Below are 23975 nucleotides of genomic sequence, written 5' to 3'. Positions count from 1 at the left end.
ACGTTCATGGATAATGACACTGTAAATACCATTGAATATTTATACAAGTAAACAAATAATGTTCTCAAGATGTTTGTATGAATTCAATGTTCAACAATGTCTCACATATAGTAATAGATAAATATACAACATATACAATTTTAACAGAAGAAAACGTTTTTACAATTAAACCTATATAGACATTTATTAGGCTGTGAATCTCTATATCTATTCCTTATGGTTATATATAGGTAACATGTACATGTAACCATCCCAGTTTCAATAATTGATTTACTTTGCACTCAATGCCTAATTCGGACATTGATTTCATACCAGGAGGTCCAATTATCAACATAGAACACGTAGATGGCATAGCCCTGTTTAGTGAAGACGCTGATAAAATGCAAAGTCTTCTGGTAGCACTGAGCTACAATGCCAGAATGTTTGAGATGCGCTTTTCCCCCTCTAAATGCAAGTTGTTACACCAGGACTGTCCTGCATTGACACCTGAATTAAGCATACGGAGTGAAGTGGTAGAACGCGTTGACAACTTCACTTATCTTGGAAGCCTGGTCAGCTCTAATGGGTTGGTTAATGACGAAATCTCAGCACGGATTCGAAAAGCTCGTTAAGCTTTTGCCAACTTACGTCACCTATGGCGAAGGTGAGATATCCGTCTATCAATTAAGGGACGAGTATATTGCACGGCAGTTCTTTCTGTTCTACATTATGACTGCAAAATGTGGCCATTAAGGGTAGAAGATATTCGTGAGCTACTAATATTTGACCACAGATGCCTTAGAAATATTGCTCACATCTGCTGGATCACCGGGTAAGTAATAGTGAGGTTAGACGTAGGGTATTAGGGAATGATGGTAAATCAGTTGATGGGGTTGTGAATCCTCATCGACCGAGATGGTCGGGGGCACGTGTTGCATACGCCTGAACACCGATTACCACGACGTGGAATGCTAAACGGTGTTGAGGATGGTTGGAAGAAATTTAGGGGTGGCCAAACCAAAACGTGGAATCAGTCCACAAAATCACTAACTCTTGGTTTAAGACATGTTAGTAGATGCAGACTATTTGGTTGTGGTCCGCGTGACTATCGTAACCAATGGTTGTTGACTGTGTGTGACATGGCTCAGAATCGATCACAATGGCTTAGGTGTATACACTCTCTGTCTACTTGTAAACTATGAGAATAAAACTGCTTTATATCTTTCTTTCTTACGATACTAAATCTTTATATCCAATCTTCCTTTTATATAATTTTACCATTGAATTAACTACTTCTATGAATTCTGTGTTCATCTTGTTAGGCAAATGAGGTACAGCAACTTGGACTGATGCATATATATGTCTGACTGACTGACTGACAATGCCCAAACTGTACTCAGGTCACCTAGAACCTCAACTATATTCGATAAATTTTTAAAGAACTGTATGATTGACCTACAGTTTACTCATGTCACTTATTTTCATAGACTACATTTCACAGTCATAAAATAATTCAGATAGGACTGTTACTGTTGGGGATGATAGATCCCCAGAACTCACTTGGAAAATGACCCAATTTTGTAATTTTATTTAGAAAATTTGAATTTCTTTGTTTTCGTGCCAGAAACACTCTTTTCATCTTCATGTCGTATTTCCCACTTGGAAAAATCTTAAACGCTATTGATCCGTTGTGTCTTTTAGTATGTCATTTTGTAATGCTTCCCAAGGATGGTTTTGTTCTGTATATTTACGTTTTGATTTGTGTCTGTTGTTATCGTTCGTGCTTCTGGCTGTTTGCGGAATATACTTCCCCTATTCCAAGTTTGGACTTCTCTCTCTAGTTAACAGGGCTGGGACGCAATAGAATAGCTAGTTATTTGATCTTTGATCACAAGTCTTTGTTCCGTTCTCAGGTTCAGTGAACTCGTAATCTCTTCAAACCTAGCAATTGCATAATATAGTTTGACCATTGCTACCAAACAAGAATCTATTCTTATCAATAGATGATACAATTAGGTAGAAATTAAATTTCCCCTTCTAAATGGGAATGTAAGATTTATTTTCAATAATTCTGTATTCTGTAAATGTATTCGATTGAAATTTTAAATTTAGTTAGATGATTAATTAAACCATTAAACAACGTTAGTTATTTCAGTTTTGTTTTTCAGTGATATTCATGAAAGTTACGCTCTGTTTATTGTTTGTTTGTTTGTTTTTGTACGTGAACCGCTAATTTGATTTAAGCAAACTTTTCAAATAAATGAACTGAGACTAAAATACTTTTTAAAACAAAAGAGAGAGAAATGTACTTTAGAGGAAGATATAAAATTGAATTATTTAATTATAAAATAAATATGTATAATGATGTAATTGATTTGTGTAATCGATTCTATAAACAAGACAATTAAATCATCTCCTTCAATCTCTTACTTACTTACTTACTTATGCCTGTTACTCCAAATGGAACATAAACCACCGGCCAGTATTCTCTTACTCTGTTCTGGACCTTCATTTCTTGTTCTATCGAGTTGTTGTTCATTCATCTCATATCTGTCTCCCGGTCTAGGCGTAATGTGTTCTTTGATCTTCCACCTCTTCTTTGACCTTGAGGATTCCGTGTCAAGGTTTGTTTTGTGACATAGTTGGATGGTTTTCTCAATGTGTGTCCTATCCACTTCCAGCACTTCTTCCCGATTTCTTCCTACACTGGGATCTGGTTTGTTCTCTCCCATAGTAGGTTGTTGCTGATAGTGTCTGGTCAACGGATCTGAAGTCAATAAACACTTGTATCTTTTGGATGATGGCTTTCGTAGTTCTCCAACTTTCCGTCACATACAGTAGAACTGTCTCGACATTTGTATTGAAAAATTCTGAGTTTGTTGTTGGTTGACAGTTATTTTGAGTTCCAGATTTTCTTCAATTGTAAATATGCTTCTCTCTTGTTAAAGTAAAATGAAATCTTATCAAATGTCTGTTCACTGATATAATCTAAGCATATTCTAAAACAAATTGAGATTGTGAAGCAGAACGTATGTTAACAGTGTTCTGAGAGAACAAAACTTCATCAAAATCATTCACCTGAACAACAAATCTTTTTCATCTTCATTTCAGAGAGAATCCTGAAAATTAATAATGATCTAATTGCATTTGAACCATTCTGTTATTATTATGATGATATTCATACTTTTAACTTCTGTCAATTTGTGATATTTCATAACCAATTTCTATTGCATATTACTACATAGACATATATACATATATATGGTGAAATAGTAGGATTTATCAAGGCTTCTTGATTTTCCCAAGCTGTTTCAATTAAGTCAGTTTGTTTTTCTTTCATACTTTTAGTCACAGCAGGTAAGATAAATTAAGTTTATGCTTAAATAAATGAAAGTCTTGATGAAAATATGATTTTTGTTTTTTTCGGGGTGGGGAAGGGGTGGGGAAGGGGTAGGGAAGGGAAGGGAAACCTATGACTACTACACCTATACAACAAGCCATTATAAAAATTAGGATCAATTTTTGATATTTCTTTTTATATTGGATTATTGATATTTGATCTTTCTTCTACTGATAGGTAAATAATGATGGTTAGCTAATTTTGATTTTTATTCTTGTTCATGAACAACGAGAAATTATCTTTGAATGAGTTATTACTAGTCTATTTTAATCAGTCAGTCAGCTACAACGTAGGACCAGGCACGTATATGAATCGGTCCAAGTTGCCATACCTCGTTAACACAACAAGATGAACATCGGATTCATAAAAGTAGTTAATTCAGAGGTGGTAATATGTAAAAGAAAGATTGCATATAAGGATATAGTACAGGAAGAAAGAATTAGTTCGTAGGAAGAAAGATATGAAGTGATTTTAATTTCTTAGTTCAAGAGAAGACAGAGAGTGTATACACCTAAGCCATTGTGATCGACTCTGAGCCATGTCACCAAGAGTCTCCAACCATTGGTTACAATAGTCACGCGGATCCCAATCAAGTAGTCTGCATCTCCCAACATGGATCAAACTAGAAGATAGTGACTTTGTGGACTGATTCCACGTTTTGGTTTGGCCACCCCTTAATTTCTTCCAACCATCCTCAACACCGTTTAGCATTGCACGTCGTGGTAAGTCTACTTAATGTCTTATATTCGCGTTCTTTCTATTTTCTTTGTTTTTTGTTAAACTGATTGGAGCTTTTTAAACGATTATATGTAAGTTAAATTATTCATCAAGCTGTTAGTTGATGAAAAAACAGAAGTGAAATAACCTTTTTATTCAACTGATATTTTAATACAGACTTTATATTACTTATAGTGGTTTAAAATGAGATTTTAATTATGAGTATAAAGTTGTGGAGATTATTACGTTTTTGATTGAGATCATGAACCGATTGATGTTAGACGACCATTGCAATCCTAGAAGCACTGAACAGCTGTTTTGTCCTAATTTTGAACTTCTCAGCAGTGTACACTCGCGATCCCGCCCTCGAGATTCGAATCCAGGGCCTTCGGTCTCGCTCGTGAACGCTTAACCTCTAGATCCAACGGTGTTAATGTCTAACTTCAACTAATCCACGAAATTGTACTAAGGTAGATATCTGTCCCTACTCGACACGAGTTAGCTCCACTGGTCACGGCTTCTCATTAGAACTCCCAGAATTCTCTCACGAAGCTAGCCACTATTATTTACTTCAATATAATTGAAGATGGTCAAGAAATTTTGCTTATTGGTTGAGGTTAGACATTAACACTGTTCGATGATGGCCAGCTCAGTGGTCCAGTAGGTTATTCGTTCGAGCGAAAGACTGAAAGCCCTGGGTCCGAATCCCATGTACGGGATCGTAGATGTGCACTGGTAGTGAGTCTCACAACAAGACGAAACGGCTATCCAGTCCTTCCAGGTTTTCAATGGTGATCTAACATCGATCGGTTCATGATCTCAATCAGAAATTTTAATTAACCAGTAGACTGAAAAGCATAAATTATACTTTAAGACATACAAAATATATATGCTTTAGTATAGAAATTACGGAAGTAATAACAATGTAAGAAATATTATCCATGAAAACGTAAAAGCCAAAGTTTTATGTGTTCAAAGGAAGCTTGTTCTATCTTCTATATCCCTAGCCAGATTCAAGTTCATTAACCCAATAATCATCTCACACAGGCATATTGTACTTACGGAACATGATTCTAGAAAAGAATATGAATTTGAAGTTTAATATAACTTCAAACATCAAGATTTGATAGAAACTAAAGAATCAATTCATCTATGTCACTGTCAATCACATGGTACATAACCTCCAATCCTTGTTTACAAACAAATTCTTATTTGGTTCAATAGAATCACTACTATTTCTGTTATTATTTATTTGCATTGAGATTTCGTTTAACAATTTCATTCTACGTAAAATTTAATTCAAGCATACATTTTATGCAAGTTATCTCAACATTCATATTGGCATTATTGTGACTTATTCTTAATCTTGGATCAAGTTATTCTTTTTCATCATCAAGTTGATCTAACAACTGAAGAACTGAATGGTAATTAATTGAAAAACTTATCCTTTATTAATTTATTTATTCTAAAATATGAAGAGATCATGTGTAATTACTAATGTTGAGTCCCATTTAGATACATAACAGTCGTCTATCGATTTCTGGTTCTCAATGATACTCTGACTGGTAACAGTCTGTGGTAGGAATAACTTACACATATCAAGCTGTCGTTGTGCATGGCTATTTCAAAATTAGAGGCATCGAATTCACCAGATCATCCGTAAGATGTTCAAATTTATTCGATATGTTAGATAAATGAAAGTAGAGTGTATACCGACAGTCAAATTATGAGAGATACTGTACCGATTTCTATCAGACAGAATTATTTTGTATGCTAAGGTACCTAAAACTTGGTGTAAACTGATTGAATTACGAGTATTCACTAGAATATCTATATTCTAATCATTTTTGATGTTTTATATCTGTCAACTTGGAAAGAAAGTAGTTCTTTGTCATCCTTCATTATATCTTCTCTTACAATGAAGATTAATGTTCAGAAAGTCATGTCTATTCATTCTCTAGACTTTACTAAGGATTTATCCAAATAAATTTATTTTGCCCATGGACATCTTGATTTTAGAAAGTAATAAATAGAATTTATGGTTAATACTCAAACTTTCCTTTAATATAAAGCTTTATGGGTATGAGTTCATAAGAGATTTTCACCTGACTATTGTATAAATATATTGAATTTTCTTGGAAGACCACAACGATTTTGATGGAGTTTTGTTCTCTGAGATGGATGGTTTGATAGTGGAGCTTTCACAATTCTTCTGAACGACATCATCAATAACATCAGGGAACAAAAAATAATCAAAATCATCCACCTGAGCTACAGATTTTATTCACCATCTGAAAGATTATAGTGGTTTCACGACAGTGTAGTGAACAGAACACGAGTGGGGACAATCGATTGTATTTAACAAAAAATTACAGGACTTGCTGATAAAATCTAACAGTCATAAAGTAAATGCTTAATTTGCGAAATCTCCATCAATCGTCTCAAAATGACTCAAACTTTTTTGTTCTTGCATCCTCATACAAATTGCATTCTGTTTCCATTCTTTACTGTTCGATCCTCTTGTCTCTCTGTTGCCAGGCCTTCTGTTCACGACTAACATCATATACTACTTATGTCAGTATAAGTAGCACACACCACACTAGTTCACGTTTACCATTAGAGAAACTATCTAAATATTATTTATTCTAAATAAGTGATTTACATTATTGTTAAACTTCAGAAATATATTTTTCTACTCATTAGAATAAAACAAAATTTTTTTAAAATTTATTATTACTATTGGGTATATACACAATCACTTAATAAAGTTTAGTTTCACCATATTACATAAGTATATACAACGTCTATTTATTTCATTGGTTAATTATTTTAACCAATCCAAACAATATAAAGAGTATATTCAACCAATCAAAATATTTGAATTATACCTTGCATTTTGATTGGTCAATAAATACATGTACACATATATAAGTGTTTTTGTTTTTACAAGCTGACCGATTTACATTCTTGAATAACTTTTAAATATTAAAATGTTTTAATTTATTCTTAAAATAAATTTAAATATATCAAGATATTATACATGAATATTTCAAATTCAACGATTCCATATTATGAAACTGTTGAAACGAATATTGATCCAATATGGTTATGTACATTAATTCTACTTGGTTCTGTTTCATTATTAGGTACAATTGGAAATTTACTTGTATTAGGTGTTTATATACAACAACATTTTTGGCCACATTTACATTTAAAATATAGACAAATTTATTATAATCAGAAATTAAGTATGTTAAATACAAATGAATTATATACAACAACAACAACATCATCATCGTATCATCATGATATTAGTAATGATAATTCTAATCATATAATACAGATTCATGAATCAAATGAACAATTATTTACTAAAACCACTGGTACACCAACATTTTTTATACTTGTATTAGCATGTGTTGATTTAATGGTATGTTGTTTTGTTGTACCATTAACATTCTATATGGAATATATACATTTACAACCATCAACAGATATATGGTGCAAAACACATGCATTTTTAAATATATGTAATATTATGTTTAGTTCATTATTAATTATAGCGATTGCATTAGAAAGATATCTTACTATATGTCATCCATTACGTCGTATATTAACAATGAAACGTGCTAAATATTTAACATTAGGTTTAGCTATATTTTGTATTATATATGGTATACTTGGTGCATTACATCATAGTTTAGGGATAACAAATGATGAACCAAATATAAAACAATGTTGTGATACACCAGAAATACCAAATGCTACTTATATAGAAAAATTAACATATGATATATTACAAAAAGGTAATACAGCTAGTTTTATATTATCAATTCTATCCGTTATTATATTATATTCATTAATTTTACGCGTTGTCATTAAAACACATCGTGCTCAACGTTATACACCAGTGATTAATCATAATACTATACCATATAATACTATCATAATACATAATACAAAAATGTTAAATAGAAATCAAAGAAGTGCCATTTCATCAAATGATTTAAACAATACTACTACTACTACTACTACTAATGACATTGAACATTTAACCAATGATCCTCATCAACATCAACACCATCGTAAAAGTCTAACAAATAGAATCAAAATGAATTTATCCATAAAAAATATAACGGAAAGTACATTATGGAGAGAGATACGTTCAGCTAGTGTATTATTTGTTGTAGCTGTTGTTTATATTATTGTATTTACACCAGCATTATTAACAGCTAATAAATTAGTACAATTTAATTTACTTGCATATAATACATACTACTTAAATAATATGTCAAATCCATTAATTTATTGTTTTATGAGTAATGCATTTAGAAAAAAATTAAAAATTTTATTATTTAATAGTATTATATCATATAAATGTTGTTATATTAAACATAATAATAATAATAATAATAATAAATTATTTCATCATTCATATCATCTTCAACATCCTCAACGACAACAACATCCTCGACAACAACGTCGTAAACAACATTTAAGAGCAAGAGAATTAATCAATAATATTAGTAATGATAATAATGATATGAATAATAACATAGACAATCCTATGGATAAATAAAGATATTTTACTTCATCCATTCACTGATGATGATCATCATCTTCAACACCAACAACTTCATCACCGTCATCCTCAATGACAACAACATCATCAACGTCGTAAAGAACATTTAAGAGCAAGAGAATTGATCAATAATATTAGTAGTACTACTGTATTAATAATGATATGAATAATAAGCTAAATTATACCATGAATAAATAAAGATATATTTCACATGATCCATTCATGTAATGATGATGATGATGATGATGATGATGATGATGACTTTCTTCTTAATCTAAAGATGTATCTATTGAAAAATTACATTTTGTACAATGAATTACTCAAATTTTACTTAGATACACTTTTTGTTTTAAACAGTGTAAATTCTCCCCTCTCTCTCTCTCTCTGTGTGTGTTTGTGTGTGTGCATGAATGTAAATGATGAATAAACTTCATGTCATTATATATATTGAATTGTACACTTGGATATACATCATACAGTTCATCATTGAGCAACTCTTTTTATTTTTACAGTTACCATGATTAAAAATAAAAGTGAAATGAATGGAATCTGTTTAGCTTTTAATGTACATAAGGTTTAACATCATACATACATCGTTTGAATCAGTAGAATGAATAAAACTAAGTGAACTCATGTAAGTATGTTCTTCTCAATACTATCAATGGGGGGGGGAAAGGCTTCGTCATTATGAATATAACAGAGTTGAATATTGTGAATGTAAGCTTAATATATTGAATTTTCTAAATGTATATATTCTTCTTTTAAGTTGTAATTTTAGATTATCCAATTCAATTTATAATCTATTCAACATGAAACGGAACTTGATTATAAACATTGATATTTCGTAAATATTGTTAACATTCATGATAATTATATAGAATAGAAACGTTTCCTTGATTACTTCTGATGAAGTTTAAATTCACTTGATATTGTTTACTTGTATATTCTTATTGTTGTTTAGGACTGCAATTGATCAGTCTCGTATTTGTATATATGCATACTGTGCTGATTGCCTCGATATTGCTATCATTCACAAGCATTATAAGTAAAGATGGATAATCACTATTGATTGATCACTGAGTGGTGATCAATGTCATATGTTTCAAGTCCTTATTTAGTGCAGATCGAATGCTATCGATCATCTTGCAATGTGGTCATCGGTCGAGGTGACTCGAGACTGCGTGCACTATATATTGAGATTAGATGGTGGTTGGAGTTAGTCGACATGAAACCCGGATAGATCAGTGGTAACGTCTCTGACTGTAAAGCTGGGTGACACGAGATCGAATCCGCCTGGGAGCACCAGTTTCCTCAAGATTACAGGTACACCTTGCTGACGAGTGCCAAGTAGCACGAAACCCGGGTCAAGGGTTCCCTGTCAACCACCATCTAAAGATGGGTAGTGGCTAACAGTGAAATTCAGTTTCACGTGCGTTTCTTACTATTTTACTGAAGTGTTTAAAAAATAGGTTTTGATTAGATTTAAGCACATTTCGTAAGTTGCCATGTTCTGACTACCTCGTTTATATAATCTTTCATATTCTCTGAATCCTAATTTCAATTTCTTATGAATATTGTTTAAACTAAATCTATGAAAAATGCAGCGTACTTCTTTGAATCTAAGCACTTTTATTGTTTAAATGAAAAAAGTAGTAAACCAGTTTCTGTAAACCTACTGAGTGAGTTTTTGTACAACATCTTTCAATAAATCATAAACTTATTTTGAGAGAAAGTAAAACTTGAGATTAATTATGAACACAATGATCTTCATTGCTGTTAATGGTGTGAGGGTGCTTATCACTTCCCGGTTGCCCACACCGTGGGAAGGTTCACCTATAAGGTACCTGAAAAGGAAATTGTTCTTAGTGACCTGAGAGCGTGACCGCAGTGCCAAAGTGACAACTGCCTGAGGTCGGTCTTATACTACATTTCTGTGAATAGTTTTTATGTTAGCTCCATACGTGTTGAGACCTTACCACTGGAGGCGGAAATCCATGGGATGATGTGAGGTATGCATCTTAGGGTCGATCTTTTCTAACCCCACCCCGCCTTGTGGAAAGGCAATATCGTTGTCATGCTAGTTGTCTGTAGGTTACACCCTACTGCCGTCACACCTTTGTGCAGTTAACAGTACAACTTCGCCCTTGGATCTTCGGTTTGTTACTTTTAATCTTACTGCTCTTCAACCAACCTGTTTGGCATGGTAGGACCTTGAGCAACGATTATTCCTCTTAGTATAGTTCAATTAATTCATTACGATAGGCAAGTCCGAACACCACATTAAGGTAGCAGCAATGGCCGGGAAAAACATGACATAATCTAACAAAGAAAACGTTGGTGTTATTAACCCCTTTTTCAGAAATATACTGAAACACTTTCATTCCTTTTATTTGTTCATTTATTCGTAGAAAATAATGTAAACCTATTGAAAGTGACATAAGATTATATGGCTACATTTAAAGTTGTGTTAATCAACATTTAAAAAAAAATAGATAACTGGTTCAAAGATTCCTTTGTACAATCACAGTATGAATGTCCATTATGCATCTCATATTAGTCATTAATTAACATTTATGTTAATTAATTACGAAATTTCTATCATATCATAATATTGTGTTTCAAGTTTTGAAACATGATTTCGCGGGTCAGTTAAAACGAACCTCCTAGAAAATTTATTGTTTCAAAACATTGAATCTTAAAACTGTTTAGATTTTCATATTGATTGATCTGATATTGTAGAAAAAACAATCAAATTAGATTAAACGTTTTGTAAGAATAAAAGTATTACACCTTGTGGCTTTGTACCCTATGAACGTATAATGTCATGATACCGCCAATCGGAGAAAAACGGTTTATCGACCGGACCAATGACGCATAAAATCCGTACGAGCAGTCTAGAGTCCTTATCGGTTCTTCTCCCTGCCTAACCCTGCCTGTTAGAGTCCGGAACATCAATCTCAGCCTCTGCAATATGAATCATTTATGTCAAGCATACTGGGTTTATATACCAACCAAACAGACCACGTACCAATAAAATATGAATTAGCCAAATGTGGCTGTGAATGTGGGAGGTAGTAATTAACAGATAGGGCATAACTCAAGAATGGTAAATCGTATAATAATAGTTTATGGGTTGAAATAAAGCTCATAATAAGAGGAACACGAATATGTATAGTTTAGTTACTTAACAATGATACAATAAAGATACACGTATAGTATTAGTCCAGAAATAAATTCCAACAGTTACCATTCGGGATATAACAAAAAGGTTGAATTCTATTAACATGTAGGTATTTTACATTAATAATAAAAATCGACAATGATAAGAAAAAATATAGTAAGTTACTACTTGCAGATGGATGAAGAATGCTGGCGAGCAGCCTATGCTCCTTCACGGGGAGTAACAGGCGTAAGTAAGTGAGTAAGTACTACTTGCAGATCTAAATAGAATACAAGAAATATACTAAGTTAGATTATCTTGTATAGGCATTCATATAAGCGTATACTACTATGTAGCTGCATATCATACTTGTGATTACAGTTATTCTTAGCTTAAACTAAGATTAATATGAATAAATGAATCCAAAGGTCCTTTATAATTGAATAGCCAACTGTTTAACTCAATTTTCTGTTATGTTGCTAGAAAATTAGTTTATTTGTCGAGATTGTATAGAATAAATAAAATTAAATACTTTAATAGTTGAAATCATGAGTCATTAAAAGCGAGATCACCATGGAAAACCTGAAAGTACTGGACGATCGTTTCGTCCCACTATGGGGCTCCTCAGCAGTGCGTATTCACGATTTCGCTCATGGGATTCGAACCCAGTACTTATCGGTCTCGCACGCGAACAATTAACCTGTAGATCACTAAATCAATATTTAGTGGTGTGAATTTCCAGTTTCAACCAATTCCATGGTTGTCTAGCTTTAATTGACTCATGAATTCAACTATTATATTACTAAAATATTCACAGAACCCCTTTTTGATAAAATTAAATAGTTTAATTATGAAATGATGCAATGTGCTCCTTTGATCATTCTATTGAGGTAACTTCACAATCTTCACAACCCCTAAACTGTGAACATGAATAGTTGTGTTATCACAGTCTATAAATAGTTTCTGTATAGGTTATCATGCTGACACAACCTTTGACCATAAGACATTCCGTTTTATCTCTTATTGGCTAATGGATTAACATGTTAATTAGAGTACTCTCAGAAATGAACTTCAAATGTTTCATACGTAATGGCATCCATACTGTGTATCTCTAATTCATAACATTATTTATTTCAATGCAATGGTATAAGACATGATTTTAACTATATATTAGTGCAAAAACTATTCTCTTTGAAGATAGTTGCACAGTCATCATGAACCGTGGAGTAGTAGTCACGTTTTTTACAGACTGTTGTCTTTAGGCATATAAAGTTAAGTTAGATCAGGTGAAGTGTTTGTGGTTATTTTCGAACAATTCATGTTTTTCTCTCTCTTTCAGCATAAAACTCAAATACTGATTACCGAAGTCTTTAATGATGAAAATTTTAAAGAAAACCTCGACTGCTCAAACAGGAAAAATAAGTAGTCGATTTTAATGTTCGTTTCACAATAGGTCAATTCAAGTAGTAGAACATAAATTGAAGAAATCCACCCCTGTTGTTGGATGTTTGCTAACTCATTAATTACGAAGAATGTACCTAGTTGAATGTTGTTCATTATAAAATGAATTAAGTAGTATAGGGGTTGTGGAGATTATTAAGTATTTTTATTGAGATCATGAACCGATTGATGTTAGACCATACCAGTAATCAACATATGCTCAATGATGACTAGCTTCGTGAGAGAATTCTCGCAGTTCTAGTGAGAAGCCGTGACCAGTGGAGCTAATCCATGTCGGGTAGAGACAGGTATCTACTTCAGTACGATGGAAGATGATCGCGCAATTTCGTGGATTGGTTGATGTTAGACACTATCACCATTGGATGCCGACTCAGTGGTCCAGTAGCTTAGGCGTTCGCGTGCGAGAAGGAAGGCCCTGTGTTCAAATCCTACGAGCGGGATCGTTAATGCACACTGCTGAGGAGTCCCACAATAGGGCGAAACGGCCATCTAGTGTTTCCAGGTTTCCAAAGGTGGTCTAAAATCAATCGGTTCATGATCTCAACCAAAAATGAATTTAATTTTTATTACAAATAAAAATTATTAAAAAAATTTTTTTTGATTAAGATCACGAATCGAATGATTTTAGACCATCACTGAAAACTTAGAAAAACTGGAAGGGCTATTTCATCCTACTATGGGACTCGTCAGAAGTGCATATCTACTATCTTAAATAAAAACTTAATAATCACCATAACCTCATACTGAAAATCAGTTCATTGTATAAAACCACTTATCAAATTAATTGAATTACTAAGGGATGAAGTATTATTATTATCATCAATGGTTTTACTCAATATTATATTGTTGATACAATATAGAATTCTCTGTACAAGGCAATTCAACAAGTTTCCTTTTTTCTTATTTCTTAATCGATCCAGTCGTTAAGTATTGATTGATTGCCAATTAGATGGTAGCCGTCCAGAAATCAACATTTGAGTAATGTTCATCCTTTTCCAACCACCACGATGTCTGTGATTGGGCTCTTTTGTAAATTGTACAACGAAATGTTGGACACTTTTCAGAAACACACTTGAATAGGTTATATGATTCATAGACATAATGATGTATTAAAACAAACAAAATTAGATAATTTGTTGAAATATCTAGATGGTAGGAACAAGCAGCCCAAATATTCAAGCAGATCGCCTTCTAATGTAACCTTACACATCTATATAGTTCATATTACTTTCAGTGTGTAAGCTCTTATCACAAAACGTGTATCATACTAATAAACAAAGTAAATCTTATAGGTATCAATAACCAACGTTGGACTTGATTGTTTCAAATAAACTGAGCAATGAGTAATGAGTTATATTTCACTGATTAGAAAAATTGTATTTTTAACGTTTTGTAACTTAATCTAATCTACTTGTTTATGATAAATTGTTGTGAACAGGAAAACAAGAAGCTCTGACAAACTATGAAAGCTATTCTTCGGGACGTGATTTCATTTTATTCAAAGCTTGTAAAACATTGACATTTATTTTTGTCTTTAATCTATTCTACAGAACATAAGCTTTCGTTCGGTGTATGATTCATTGCCATACCCTTTTTTTGTTCCGAAGCTATTGTAATTTAAACATAATATTTTGCACCCTATTTTCTGCTCTAATTCCTAGCTTTGGACATAATTCTAGTTTCCTAATTATTGTACGTTGTAGTCGGGTTATTCACTTCTTTATTCATGTACCTTTTTACACTGAACTGAACTGAAATCAGGATATCGGGAATAGATCGAGTGGTGTTCCAGTTATCTTGTCCTCTCTCATTCACTTGCTTGTCAGCCAATCAGGTGATAGAACAGTTTTCGTCTCTCTACTCTACTTCGAACTCACGCGTGCTAGCTTCAAGGTTAGGTCGGTCAGTCTATCACACCATGGTCTTAATCTGGATTAGATAAGTATCTTCAGCACCAAGAGTGAGTAGATAGACCAAAGAACATAACATAAATAAATAACCGAATTTACTCTGAAGAAGTGTCATACATTAAGTCACGAAACACTAAAAGTACAATTTCCCTATTCATTGGAATATAACAAAAACTATATATTTATTATTAACATAAATCTCTAGTTAAACAACTTGAGTCAATAAAGTTGTCCGCTCATTGAATGTTACTGAATCTTATGTTTTACTATAGTTTAGTAACTAACATTTCCTTTACACTTGGATATATACTGTAACCATTAGCTTAGTTATTAGTTTAGTGAAAGACATTTTACAAGATAGATCTTTTTCATTAGTTTATTTTGAGACTAAAGTCAATCAGTGATTAATGGGTCTGTATAAACATTAAATATGTCCAGCTATAAGCTGGTAATAAATGCTGTTTTAAACAGGCATGAATTTGATTGCTGTAAAACAAACAGTTTAATTACATAATTTGGTCTATTTGACCAGATAGTGTTAAAGCTAGTAATCGTCAATGAGTTACTTAGAAAAATATTTACAAGATTGATCGATATCTGTTGATGAACTATTAGGAACTAATCAGTCAGTAACAACTTAGAACTTCGTATGTATATACGTCAGTTCGAGTTGCCATACCACGTTAGAACAGAGATGTAGTTGTCGATTCAAATCCCGTAGTGGTAGAGGTAGTATGATTATAAGCAGTAATCGGAAACATTAGGATTTGAAGATGTTATTTAAAGAGTATAATCCAGTGAAATAAATTTGGAAAGAGCTGAAAAAAGACATGAAGAATTCAGAAGATTAGAATTTGGGAGAACACAATGAGTGGATGAACCTGAGTCATTGCAAACGATTTTGAGCCATGTCATTCAAGGTCTCTAACCATCGGCTACTGTCGTCTCGCGGATCCCAATCAGGTAGTCTACACCTACCAACATGGTTCAGTCCATTTGTCTGTGACTTCATGGACTTGTGACATGTTTTGGTCTGGCCACCTCCTAGCTTTCTTCCAACATACTTCTACACAAAAAAACTATTAGGAACCATTATTTGTTGAACAACTATAAACGTCGAAGAATAAAAACGTCGGTGTTTCATATAATTCTATATAAAGCCTTCAAGTTTCACTCTAAAACAGTTTGTACATCACTGAGACAATATTAAGTGATTTACATGTTGTTAAGTCTTTAATGGATTCTAACAATGAATAAATGGAATTTCCCCAGTTATAGCTTCTAAGTAGAACTTTAAGAATTTATTCTCATTCTCAACATTAGTGAGTACTTGAATTCTTTGTATATATTCATCGTTTATCAACAAAAAGGCATTTGATCATGTTTGCACTAAACTAGTAGTTTAAATAAAGATATGTAGTTCATTAATTAAAGATCTTTATGTTTGACCTAATGAATGAAACTTTTGAGCCATTTAGTGTTTCTTGATGTTCTTTTCTTCTTCTTTTTAACAATCATATACAAATATTTCAATAAACATTCATCCCTACTGATTCTGATACAAAATGTGAAATAAATTGAATGAACTTAGACGATAGCATTCGATCTGCACTAAGAAGAACCTAACACAAATGACATTAATCACCATCCATTGATTAATCAATTGTAAATACTTGTCAGTTCTACAGGAGATCAGTCGGATAGTATAGTGATAACATCTTTGACTGTGAAGTTGAGTGACACAGGACCAAAATCCATCAGGTAGCGTTAGTTCCCACAAGATTAAAGGTACCACCTTGCTGAAGAGTGCCAAATAGCGCGAAACCCTGGTCCACTTATCATCTGTAATAAATCTATGGCTCTGTTATCATAAAGAAAGATTTCCATACTAAACTCACTTGATAAATGTGAAATCTTATGATTACAAGGTATGAAAATTGAATTTTTTTAATAGATGAAAGTAATTTACACTTTGAACATGATAACATACCTATCACATTTAATTTGTTTAGTCTAACAGTAAATTCATTAATCGTTTTCCTTTTTTATTTTTTCTTCTTCATCTTCTTTTTTCTTTTTTCTATCAAACATAAAGACAACGAAATGTTGTATGATGCAATTTCTTTCCCTAATTTTGTTTTTGGTTGAAGGGGGGAGGGGGGGCAAGGGACTCGTTTAAATAACATAATTATTTCTTCTTTTTTCTCTTTTTTTTTTATAAAAAAATGTTCTTTATCAAAGTGTCAATCTTATTGTAGACTTCTGATTTTGATAAATCTATATTCATGTTTGTTATATTGTATCTTTTAAAATACCTTTCTTTTTTGGGGGGATTTTAGTTGCTATGCAAATCAATGTTGTTTTTCTTTTTTTTTAAAGATTTCATAAGTTTCATACGTGGATGAATATGCTTTGAAGATGATGATGATGATGATTATGATCAAATAACCGTCAGCCATTTTGTGTTATAAGAGAGGTAACATAATCAAATGTTGTATGTTAATCAATGTATAGATTTAATGATCAGAGTGTATTAAAACATCATTTATACATTTCATTTCATAAAATGATCAGATTAATATACCAGTTAAACCTTAATTTTGAATGCCATTCATGTGTGTAACATTATTTTTTTAATATCAATAAATTAACTTAGTTTTAATTGATTTTAATAGTTAAATTCATAAGTCAATCAAAGTTAGATCACTATTGGAAACCTCGAAGCATTGGACGGTCGTTTTGTCCGAGTATGAGACTTCTCAGCAGTGCGCGTTCATGATCCTGCACTCACTTCTCGAACCCAAAACCTATCAGTCTCACGTGCGAATGCTTAATCTCTAGGCCGTTGAATCAGCACTCAACAGTGTAAATGTGTGACTTACATCAATCCATGAATAGGTGCGCAATCATTCATCTATTTCTTGAGGTAGAAAGCTGTCACTACCTGAAATGACGTCTCATGCTATGACGAAGCGGCCGTCCAGTGCTTTCAACTTTTCAATGTTGGACTAGCTTATATCGACTCATAAATTCAACTACAAAAATCACTGCAATCTCCACAAGCCCCATTCTGATAATTAACTGATTTCATCATTATTGTATTTTCGAAAACATGTCATCATTATAATAAGAGCTTTTTTTGAATGTCTTCTTGTTACGTTTGAAGAGGTTACGAGTTCACCTTATCTACAAACGGTAGGAAGACTCAGTGACATAATAACCGAATAAAACAACTATGTCGATACATCGCAACCTTGCTAAGTAGATAGAGAATTCTAAGTTCAGAAGAGGGAAATATATTTCACAAGAAGCCAGAAGCACGGAAAACAACGAAAAGCACAACTCAAGCTTATAAATACAGTCTTAAAATGCACTTCGAAAATGTGACAAAATAGCATATTATAAGCGACAATGAACCAATAGCATTTAAGGTTTTCCCAAATGGGAAATATAATATGATGTTGAAAACGGGTGCTTTTGGCGCGAAAACAATAAATTCAAATTTTCAAAATAAAATTAAAAAAATAAAACATTTGTCAAATGTGTTCCAGGGGATCTAAAATTCCCAACACTTCTAACATATAATTAATGCCTGTAAACTATTTTTCATTATTTAATAAAAGTCTGTATTTGAACACATCAATGTAAATGGAATTTTGTCAACTGGAAGTAATTCATCGCTTTATTTCAATGTTTCTCATCAGTTACAAATGGCCTGAAATTTCACTGATTGAAATCAAGAGTCAATTGAGGCTAGACCACTATGGAAAACCTGGGGGCACTAGACGGCCGTTTCGTCCCAGCACGGGACTACTCAGTAGTGCACATCTACGATCCTGCGCCCCGCGAGATTCGAACCCAGGACCTATCAGTCTCGCGTCAGGCGCTTAACCAACTAGACCACTGAGCCGGCATCCAATGGTGTTGATGTCTAACTTCAACCAATCCACGAAGTTGCGCCACCTTACACCATTGTCTTCACTGAGTTGATATCTCACAACTGACCTGGTTGAACTCCATTGGTAACGGCTTCTCACTAGAACTCCAGGAGTATCTCTTGAAGTCAGTCACTGGTAAGCAGATGATAGCCTAAAAGTAAAAGAACTAATAATATATTATCATAACAACATACTTCAGTTATTTAAATTGAGTATGATATTTGAAACGAAACAGAAAACTCAGTTAATAGGGTGATTATATTAAATATGATATTCGAACACAGTAACTGAGATTGACCGATATTTATCAATTTTATAGTTGAATTCATGAATCAATTAAATCTAGACCATCATGAAAAACCTGAAAGCATTGGACGACCGTTTCGTCCTAGTAAAGGACTTCTCAACAGTGCAAATGAATTTATATTACGAAGGTGTTAATATCATCAATACCAATTTAAAGTCATAATAAAATGAGAGTAAGTTACTATATGAACAAATTTCATAGCTAAGGAAAGATTCATTTCAATATTGAGTGTCACCGAATAGATAAAAACAGGACTACCTATTATGTGAATCTAAATCACTCTAATTATGTTACCATGAAAATTGATTTATCACACTTTCGTTCCACATACATAAGTAACATTAAAGCAACTGATGCATTTTAGTGAAGAGAGTTTCTTTAAGACCACTGAGGTACAATGGTTCTAAAATCATTCCTCCCACAATATGTTCATTACCAGTATCTGTTTAGTTATTGTAGAAAATTATAAACCAGTTGAAAACATCTTACAGAGATTGATTTAATTTGTAGTTTACTTTCATTATAAATTGATCTCAGATGAGATATTTGTAAAAATCATAATACCATAAACAGTGATTTCATCCCATTATAGGAGTCCTCATCAATACCCATTTATAACCCTTTTAAGGATTGAACCTGGGAGCTAAAAGTCCTGTAAAGAACGTTTATTCAGTAAAAGCATTGGATTGGCGTCTAATTATATACTTTCAACTTAAATTTATTTATGATATAATGTGGGGGTCACCAAATGCTACTGGTAGCAACTGTTATGATTATAACGATATTTCAGTCATATTCTATACACTCATCCAGCTTCAATGTATATTACATTATCGAAAGGCAAGGAAATGGTTGTATTTTCGCAGTACATTGGCTTACAGCAGAAGTCGAATAAAAAAAGAAGACCAAGTAGAAATGTAATGCGAAAACTCAGTAAGCTCAAAGGATTCATTTTCGTTTAATAATAGAATTAACTAGTAACAACTTATATTACGTTAGAGACGATCCAGTCATTGAATATAGGATGAGTAAGTTTTTAAATGGATTTAGCTTCTTTATATGGTAAAAATCTGGTTAGCGCTTTTTAGCGAGTTAGTTTTCTACGGGATGGGGTCACTAGCCCCATGCCCAACCCTCCTCCTTTATCCAGGCTTGAGACCGGCAGTAGCCGGTCAATGTTAGGATTTTCAATACAAACGTCAAGACAGTTCTACTGTATGGGGCGGAAACCTGGAGAACTACTTAATCTATCATCCAGAAGATACAGGTGTTTATTAACAGTTGTCTGAACAAAATAGTTCGGATCCGTTGGCCGGACACTATTAGCAACAACCTACTGTGGTGAAGAACAAACCAGATCTCAGCGGAGGAATAAATTAGGAAGAAACGTTGAAAATGGATAGGACACACAATGAGGAAAGCAGCCAACTGCGTCACAAGACAAGCCCTCACATGGAATCCTCAAGGCCAAAGGAAAAGAGGAAGAGCAAAGAACACATTACGCCGAGAAATGGAGATAGACATGAGATTAATGAACAAGAGTTGTATGGAATTAGAAAAGAAGGCTCAGGACAGAGTAGGTTGGAGAATGCTGGTCGGTAGCCTATGCTCCATTGGGAGTAACAGGCGTAAGTAAGTAAGTAAGTAATATGGTAAAAATCTAAGTCTAATCAACCGATTTTATATCTTAGTCAAGACCGTAGTCAATACATTTAAAGAAGTCCCTTTTTGAACTATAATGTAAAGCAATTATGTCCTACCATTTGTCTAGTTCATAAGCGTTTTTCAATTTACACAAGTGTGAATAAAAAGTACACAATTTCCAAAGAGGCCAATTTAAAAATAGTTTGTTTCTTGGAGATAGCATTTAAGACAAATAACCAATGATTCAATCAACAAACTTGCAATGTAAATGGATGTAAATACAGAAGATGATGATTTATATATTCAAAATACAACTTACTGATCGATTTCTGACCCTGTAAATTAGTAACAAAACACACTTACTTACGCCTGATACACCTTACGGAGAAACAGGCCGTTCTATAGCATTTTCAATTCAACTCTGTCCTAAACAATCCTTTCCAGTAATCTACACTTCCTATTCTGCCTCTTCATGTCTCCTTCAGATTCCCAACATACTGTGTTCTTTGAAACTCCTCTCTTTCATTCCTCTTCAAAATTCCATGCCAGCGCATGTCTCCTGATGCAGTTTGATGATTTCATCAATGCACGTCTCATCTAACTCCACTATCGTTTCCCGATTTCCTCTTCACATAGAAGCCTGTTTTCCTCTCACACAGTAGGCTGTTGCTGATGATATTCCACCAATAAATGGACATTCAGTATCTTATGTAGACAATTGGTTATACATAACTATCCCTTTTTCATCATGGTTGTGGTGGTTCTCCATGTTTCAGCTCCATACAGTAGCACTGCCTTCACATTCATATTGAAGATTGTGTCTTTGATATTGGTTGACAATTGTTTTAAATTCTATATATTTTTCAACTTTATGAATGCTGTCCTTAAATTGCCAATCTTTGCTTATATGTCTGCATTGGATACTTCCTGTTCATCGATTATATTTTTCAAAAACGTGTAAGATTCCACCTCTTCCAGAGTTTCTTCATCAAGTGCGATTAGGTTGGTTATCTCTGTGTTAAATTTGAAGATTTTGCTTTTTTCCTTTGTGTATGTTATGACCTACTGATTCATTGACTACTGTTACATTAGTTGTTTTCATCTACGTTTGTTCATGTGTATAGGATAGAAGAACCAGATCATTTCCCAAGTCAAAATCTTCTAATTAATCCAAAACTTTCCATTGTATTCCATACTTTCTTTCAGATAACAAGCTCTTCATAATCAAATTCGTTTTCCTTTCTTGTTACTTCTAACAATCATAAATCCATCATATCAACTAATGGTCCTATAAAAATTTCTATCACAACAATGAACATTCATTGACTCATTTCATATTGATAATTCTATAACTAAAAAATGTTGAAATAAAGAAAAAAAAGTTTTTTTTGTTTTCTTTCATTGTTATTACATTTTCTTGTTACATTCCCGTTTTTTTTTGTTTTTTTTTGTAATTTTTACATAAAGAGATCACATGTTTCTAAGATGTTATTCATAGTAATTAAATGTTGTCCTTAGTCGGTATTTCAGCACATTTTAATATTGATCAATTATTGATTTTTTTTTCTTTACTAATGATCGTAATGGTTGAAATTGTGAGTCAATTAAAGATAGACCATCATAGAAAAACTTGGTAGCACTGGGATTGTGAAACTTCTCAGCAGTGCGCATCTATGATACAAACTCACAAGATTTCAATCCAGGACCTATCAGTTGTACGCGTGAGTGCTTAACCATTAGACCACTGAGTCGACCGGTATCCAATGGTGTTAATGTCTAACTTCAACTAATCCATGAAGTTGAGCGACATATCTATCATTGTCATCAGTGAGTTATTATCTTATAACATTTGGCGGTTTAAATAAGTAATATATACTTTATCTTGTGTTAGAGAACAATAATTGAACGGTCTGACATAACCAACTTTGTGTAACCATATGTCAGGTTCGTTTGAATATGATTTCTAAGTGAGTATGAACACTTTAGATCTTAAATCTATCTAATGAATCATTTTTATTGCAGAATAAAACAGAATTTAGATAATTCATACTAAAGGAAATGAATGTATGCTTAAAGAAGTAACCAATAATACCTAGGAATAGACTTCAAGGTTATAGGATACTTACAGTCAAATATGTTTTGCCTAGTTTCAGTAAAAGCTATAAAATAAAGTACATTCAGTATAATGAAATAACTGCCAAGATAATATAATTTTAAGGATATGAAATGTTAATAATAGTTAACAAGTATAAATGTGGGGGAAAAGGGCATAAAAAGCAGAATGGTAATGACTCGTATCTGTTCAACAAGTTTTCAAAATATAGACTAGAACACATCAAATCTTATTATTGAAAGCTTTAAATTTATATTTCTATTATGTTAGAACGTATTCATCTATTACTAGCTGCGAAAACTGTATAGTCACATCAATGAATTCCTAAACACAGTCAGTCAGCTACAACGTGGGACCGGGCATATATATGCATCGGTCCAAGTTGCCACACAACTCATTAACACAACAAGATGAACACAGAATTCATAGAAGTAGTTAATTCAATGGTAGTAATATATAAAAGAAAGATTGAACGTAAGAATATAGTATAGGAAGAAAGAATTAGTTTGTAGAAAGAAAAATATAAAGTGATTTTAATCTCATAGTTTAAGGGAAGACAGAGAGTGTATACACCTACACCATTGTGATCGATTCTGAGCGATGTCAGCCACAGTCTACAACCATTGGTTACGATAGTCACGCGGACCCCCAATCAAGTAGTCTGCATCTACCATCATGGCTAAGACTAGGAGTTAGTGACTTCAAGCACTGATTGTAAATTTTGGTTTGGCTGTCTCTAACTTTCTTCCAACCATCTCCAACAC

General features: G+C 33.0%; 1 protein-coding gene across 1 annotated transcript; it reads left to right on the top strand.

The window, feature by feature from the left end:
- Window positions 1-7052: 7052 nt before the first annotated feature.
- On the top strand, window positions 7053-22529 carry MS3_00005929 (uncharacterized protein). The gene is made up of 3 exons (XM_012937500.2): window positions 7053-9395; window positions 17589-17685; window positions 22223-22529. Exon 1 carries the CDS (start codon window positions 7137-7139, stop codon window positions 8673-8675), a length of 1539 nt encoding a protein of 512 aa, XP_012792954.1. The 5' UTR covers window positions 7053-7136; the 3' UTR covers window positions 8676-9395; window positions 17589-17685; window positions 22223-22529.
- Window positions 22530-23975: the final 1446 nt, after the last annotated feature.

Source organism: Schistosoma haematobium, chromosome 3, assembly GCF_000699445.3.
Source record: "Schistosoma haematobium chromosome 3, whole genome shotgun sequence".
Classification (NCBI taxonomy): Eukaryota; Metazoa; Platyhelminthes; class Trematoda; order Strigeidida; family Schistosomatidae; genus Schistosoma; species Schistosoma haematobium.
The sequence above is the reverse complement of the archived record's forward strand: the minus strand, read 5'-3'. Positions and strand labels throughout refer to the sequence as shown.